Here is a 6,155-nt window from a genome sequence, read left to right as displayed (position 1 = left end):
ACCAGCTTCAAACAGCTGAAAATATAATATTTGGGATTATGGAAAAGATCATTCACAGCGGTTTAGATGGTACAAGTATTCTCTACACTATACTTGCTTGTTTTGTCACATAAACTGAAATTAGACGAACTATTCGAATTTTAGCAACTAGGAAATGCCGGAGCGATTTCTGCATTGGTCAGCTTTAATCATAGTTATCCTATCATGTAATCGCTTTTGCCACATTCCAATGGAGGCGGGAAATAAACTACAATGTAGGAAATTCAYATTATTTGTAAATCAGTCAGTCACAATTTACCCATGATACATTGCGGTTTTGAGCCTCTCGAACACGGCCATTGGTAACCAATCGGCGTAGCAGCAGATACACAAGTAATCACCAAACAACTTCTGGACGCTAACTATAGTGATGATATCCGCTGAAACTTGAATTTAACTTGGTAACGTGAACGAATAGGTKGCTTTCTATCTAGATATCTGTACCCACGACACCGAAGATTTGTTTGAAAACGCAAGGAGGTAGTCAATTATGTGATTTGATGTTACGCCGATGASAGCTATGTAGCTCGCTAAACTAGTAGCAACATTTATTCTACCTAACGTGCAACGTTAGCATAAACGTTTTGTTTATCTTGTTAACGTTAGCAAGCTAAATTAGCCACACTGGATCTAGCTGCTACGTTAGTTCATGTGATAACTTTTCTAACGCCACTGGAGCATTGTTAAGCAACATTTATTGTAAATCATAACGCAAGTTTGACTTTGGTATATCTCGATTCTCATCTGTTTGGATTCATTTACACATACTAATCTACAGGCAAGGGGGCGGCTAGATACATCACCCCACTYTACCTCCTGATCTGTGGAAACAATGGCTAGTGCTGCCCCTCCACCATCCGCTGTCTCGACCGCCACTGAGAACCCCAGCAGCTCGACTGCTGCTGGGGAGGGTGGCAATCAGGACAGCGCCTTCGAATGCAACATCTGCCTGGACACCTCCAAGGATGCGGTGATCAGTCTGTGTGGGCATCTCTTTTGGTAAACACCCTCTTGTCTTGAGACTGTTCTGTATTTGTGATTGATTGAGGGACATTCTTCCTTATCTGGTACTCAGGAGAGAATTGTGCACATAATTCAATATAGTAATTTAATATCTGGTCTATCTCCCATCCTTTACATTCCCTGTATCATCTAGTTGGCCCTGTTTACATCAGGTAAGTCAATTGATACGTCATTTATTTTACACAACCACTGTCATCAGCTGCCACCTGACCCTGATGTTTTACTGCTACTCTGAATGTATCATGCAATCTTAACCCCCCTATGTTTATGCAGTGGTTAGAGACCAGACCTAACAGACAAGTGTGTCCAGTGTGCAAGGCAGGCATCAGTCGAGACAAAGTCATCCCACTATATGGCAGGGGGAGCACAAGCCAGCAGGACCCACGGTGGGTTGATGTACTCAACATGAAAGCAGGGAGCTCAGTTTGCATACAATCCTCAGTTATTTACTCTGAATTCCACATCCCAAACTACTGTTGTCAACAACCTGTCTCTCATTGTTAGGGAGCGAACTCCTCCTCGACCACAAGGACAGAGGCCAGAGCCTGAAAATCGTGTAAGTATTGTGTAATACAACCACTATCACCAAGCCATTACTCTCACYTTTCAGACTGTCCACAATTATTTAGCAAGGATGTTAGCAAAGCTCAATACAGATGGTTCTACTGTGTACCACCTGTGTTTGCAATGTTGGCTGCTGTATTGCACTACCCATTCATGATGAAACTATGACACGGGATGCTGTAGTGAACCTGCCCATAGCTGAATTCATTAGCAGAATTAACTGTCTCACTGGGACCTATTAAGCACTGCCTGAAGARCTATATTTGACCCCTTGAGAAGGACGAAACTTATAGCACTAGTGATTGCGTCACATCATCTCTCCCTCGATACACCTGTTAAAGTCAAGTTTTTTGTACATATGGAATAGTCATGTTATAACCCTGGGTTGGTGCAATGTTATTGTACGGTTCTCTTTCTTCCCATCACAGGGATTTCAGAGGTTCGGCTTTGGAGATGGAGGATTCCAGATGTCTTTTGGCATTGGTGCCTTTCCATTTGGCATTTTCTCTACAGCTTTTAACATCAATGATGGAAGACCACACCCAGGTACTTTAGCTGTGCAGGTTGAGCATTGTGTATTGTAACAATGTTTCATCAAAAATGTATTGTGAATGGCCCCCTCTAGCTTAAAAAGCGTTGATTCATTCTCCACTGGTTACCCCACACAGCTGCCCCTGGGACCCCCCAGCACATGGATGAACAGTTCTTGTCCCAACTCTTTCTATTTGTGGCTCTGGTGATTGTGTTTTGGCTACTAATCGCATAAATGTCTGGGTGGCCAGGACTAAGGCTCAAGTTGGACAGTTCTTAATAGTCTGTTTCCAGATACTTGTTTGATTTTGTACTTTTAAACTGTTTGATTACATCTGTACTATGAATCCTACAGAAGTCTTAAAATGGCCCTACCTCTTCATTTCCATCAATGTTGTGTTTTTTAATAGACATTAAGTTTCCTTGGTTGGCAATATAGAACCAGATTTTAAAAGAAAAAATGGCAAATCAGTAAATGTAAGGTATCGGATMTACCCTCTGTGTTTGTATGGATGTAGATTAGGAGCAGTATGTCCTGTTTCTGAACTGAATCTATCAATTCAGGAATAGATGTATCATTGGCGATAGACTTTTAAATTGTTGACACAATTGCCTTTTGAGTACCATTACCAGTATGCAGCCATATTAACAATACAGTAAGTAGTACATTGTGTGGTGTCAGCAAGGGAATAGTCCAAAAGAGCAGTATTGATATGGGTTTAGTTATTGAATGACATTAACTGGTATGTCCTCAGTTGCCATAGGAGTTATTTTGTTAAGACTATTTCTCATGTTTCAGAAAATTAGGTTACAATTTAAAGGAGCTATTTTTGGTTCAATGATACTGTCATTATCTGCCACTAGTAAGACTATTTTAGTACAAATGGAAATGTAGAATTCTAATGCATATGCTTATAAAATAAAGAACTTGGGGGGGATGTGCAAAAGGTATAAAAGATTGATTTCTTCAACCTGACAACTATCAAGATGAATGTCATGAGTAACAAAAGCTGTTATTTTTGATAGTGTTCTCCCTCACTAATTGATTTTGTTTACTTCAACTTTCTCACTAAAAAAATGTATAATAAATGTATTATTAAAATAGCATAAGCATCTGTAATAGACTGCTTCATATCCTACTGAGAACTTTAAACAAACAYCTTCATATGGGTAGTCAATGTTTTTCTAATCAGGCTGCAACCACTTAATGCCATTCAAAGAAACATTCAACATTAGAAACAGAATAACAGCCCATTGTATTTTCAATTTGGTTAACTTGSATTCATAAAAGCAAATGTTTTAAGATAATCTAGTAAAATAATTGATTTGGTTGTTAATCAACTATTCTGAAAAATATAAAAGTATACCTCTCAATATGACACCACCAAAAATGTGATTATTCTAAAAACATGATGAATAACTTGGCTCTTCATGTTTTAGGAGAGAGAAAAATATATTTTACAAAAAATACTTTGTCCAAAGAACAATATAACTTCCACTGAGAACAACCCCTGTAGACCCTACAAAAATGAATGAGTTATGTCTCTGGCTCTTCTTGTGACTCTTGGTCTTCTTGAGGCACGGGCTCTAGCAGTTCATTGGACACTGTCACCAGTGGGTCTTTGACAGTCAATGGCTGAGCTACACTAAACTCTGCCTCATACATTATCTGTTGGATCTTAATTTTGGTCTCACATCTTTTTTGTGGAGCTAGCCTCTTCAAGGCAGGAACAAAGCTGAGAAGAAACATCTCATCCTCGTCACACTGTCGGTTAGGGATCATGGAATCTGATCTGTGATCTTTCTCTTTGGCCAGCAGCCTCCTGTTCTTTGTGGAGAGCTTGGCAGGAGTACTTGAGGAACATGGTGAAGCAGGGGACTCTTGTCGTGTCTGAGGCCTCTTCCTGGTTGTGTATGTTGATAGCTGGGGAGCTGAGGATGGCTGGGGCGCTGGGGATATCTGGGCACCTGGTGGTAGCTTGGCCAGGAAAGCCAGCTGGGCCATCTGRGTGCCTTGTTGCGCTGGGGACAGCTGGGTCACAAAGGCTAGCTGCGACATGGTCCCAACCTGGGTTGTAGGGGTTTTCATGTTGTTTACCAGGGCTGTATTGAGTGTTTTGATCTCACTCKGTGTGCTTTTATTGATTGTATCAGGGCTCTCCTGGTTGTCATGGTCTGCATTGCCATTTCTAGGTTTAATGAATGGTTGAAGAAAGTTCAGAAGTTGTCTGTATTTCCATCGACTGGTGGTGCGCTCCCCTGTCTCTTCCTTACTCCTTTTCTCCTGTCGTACTTCCTTGAAGTATCGGTCTCTTAGATTCTTCCATTTCCTTTTGCACTCTTCAGCTAAAGGGATAAATCAATGATATCGATTATGCAATATGGATTCATCATACTCAAGACTTAATTTGATGTATTTCATATTGAACAAGCTAAACATGGAGAATATTTGACTAAATGGAAGGAAACAAATATTTATAAGTAGCTAGTATGATTAACAATGTATTTTTGGCCATTGAGTCAGAAAAAAATGGGAGCATTCAAATTTTAGAGGTGATTGAACACATCTCTCCATCCCAATGAGGGGGTTCGATTAATCTCACCGGGGAGCCAGGGCTGCCTCCCGGGCTTGAGGTACGTGCCTCGCTCTGTCCGACCGCAAAGTCGGCAAAAAAATGGACGTGAGTAATTAGTAGGATTGTGTTTTCCCGTGCAAAAGTTATTGCTTTGGATAAAAACGCTTTATCTGCCTAAGTAACGAAAACGAGTTAATCATTTTATGGAAAATATGTTTCTGGACGATGTAMCATATACTGCCCTGTTGAAAACATGACCAAGCCGACCCCGCTTTCGCACGATGATGTGACCGGCCATTGACCGGTCCAACCCCGGCCAACGTATAATAAATAACTCCCTAATTGATGGAACCTAATCAGGTTCCTACTTATAAACTGTAAATGTGAGGCTCTACCATTGAGTTGGTCGGCAAAAAAATGTGCAGTGCTCTCCATTTGATGGCATTTGTTAGTTAATTTCATTAATGCGTGGAAGATGTGATGCCAAGCTACTCGTGGCTCATTGCGCGGGTGGGGAACGGAACATTTTTTTCCCCTCGTGCCGCGGTGTCTGCAGTCTGCGCTGCGCTCACGRATTCGTCTGCCTCCCCATTGACGTAAATATGTTTCACGCGGTTCTTGCGGCGAGGTGCTATTAAAACTCACCGTATACAGATGCTATTCACGTGATAAAAAAAATACAACAAACGCCATAATTTCTAAACTTGCCCCATTTCGACAAACAAGTCAGATTGCTTACAACTAGCTAGCTCGCTAAKATTAGCTCAAACATTTGTATCAACGCAACTTGATGATTTGTAGAAATACCATAGCTTACCTGGAAGAGCTGTCAATGCGCTGATTCTCCGCCAAGCAAGGGATCTTGTCTCACCATTGCGGTAATCTGGCAAAGTTGTATTATACAGCTCAGGAAAATTAAAAACGGACAATATCAACTTTTCGTCCATCTTGACTTGAGAATGCGGTCGGTCGCGCGCGGAAGCGACGGTTCCCCGCCTTTCCGCGTKGTTACGTCAAAGCGGTATGTACAGACTATCGCGAGCCGATCCGCTACCGCATGCGTGTCCGTGCGCTGCCCGTCCTACTTATTCTGTCATATCCCTACTCATCACAAGAGGGCAGTACAATCCCGTGTTCTGAATAACCATCTCTGGAACACCTGTTCTGAAGGAGTGCTCATCAGGAACAACCTAACTCATAAATATATATAATATATACCAGACATTAGGCTATAGCTAAGCAAATGGGGATTATACATTAAGTGCAAACAAACTATGGAAAAAATCTGTGCAAATGCTGTGTCTCATTTCAAGTAGTACTGTTATTTGAATTTTCTAAATATCTGATTGTGTGACATGACAACTGGCATATCAGCCCAGACATTAGCGGAGCTACTGGAAAATTATATAAAATATAATGCGA

General features: G+C 41.2%; 2 protein-coding genes across 2 annotated transcripts; one reads left to right on the top strand and one right to left on the bottom strand.

Moving 5' to 3' along the window:
* The first annotated feature begins 303 nt into the window (after positions 1-303).
* Positions 304-2,537, top strand: LOC111980978 (E3 ubiquitin-protein ligase RNF185). The gene is made up of 7 exons (XM_024012076.2): positions 304-519; positions 818-1,038; positions 1,196-1,214; positions 1,336-1,448; positions 1,567-1,618; positions 2,055-2,172; positions 2,295-2,537. Exons 2-7 carry the CDS (start codon positions 872-874, stop codon positions 2,390-2,392), a joined length of 567 nt encoding a protein of 188 aa, XP_023867844.1. The 5' UTR covers positions 304-519; positions 818-871; the 3' UTR covers positions 2,393-2,537.
* A 789-nt stretch (positions 2,538-3,326) lies between these two features.
* Positions 3,327-5,775, bottom strand: LOC111980975 (uncharacterized). Its single transcript, XM_024012073.2, has 2 exons — positions 5,551-5,775; positions 3,327-4,503 (listed from the first exon to the last, which is right to left on the bottom strand). Exons 1-2 carry the CDS (start codon positions 5,678-5,680, stop codon positions 3,695-3,697), a joined length of 939 nt encoding a protein of 312 aa, XP_023867841.1. The 5' UTR covers positions 5,681-5,775; the 3' UTR covers positions 3,327-3,694.
* Positions 5,776-6,155: the final 380 nt, after the last annotated feature.

The sequence above is a fragment of the Salvelinus sp. IW2-2015 genome, linkage group LG20 (assembly GCF_002910315.2).
Source record: "Salvelinus sp. IW2-2015 linkage group LG20, ASM291031v2, whole genome shotgun sequence".
Classification (NCBI taxonomy): Eukaryota; Metazoa; Chordata; class Actinopteri; order Salmoniformes; family Salmonidae; genus Salvelinus; species Salvelinus sp. IW2-2015.
This window is presented reverse-complemented; position numbering and strand designations above follow the sequence as displayed.

Bases quoted from the DNA above. Each gene is read 5' to 3' on its own strand.
- LOC111980978 (XM_024012076.2), top strand. From the start codon at position 872: ATGGCTAGTGCTGCCCCTCCACCATCCGCTGTCTCGACCGCCACTGAG. The intron at 1,449-1,566 runs GTGGGTTGATGT...TCTCATTGTTAG, and splicing joins ACAAGCCAGCAGGACCCACG to GGAGCGAACTCCTCCTCGAC. The intron at 1,619-2,054 runs GTAAGTATTGTG...TTCCCATCACAG, and splicing joins GGCCAGAGCCTGAAAATCGT to GGATTTCAGAGGTTCGGCTT.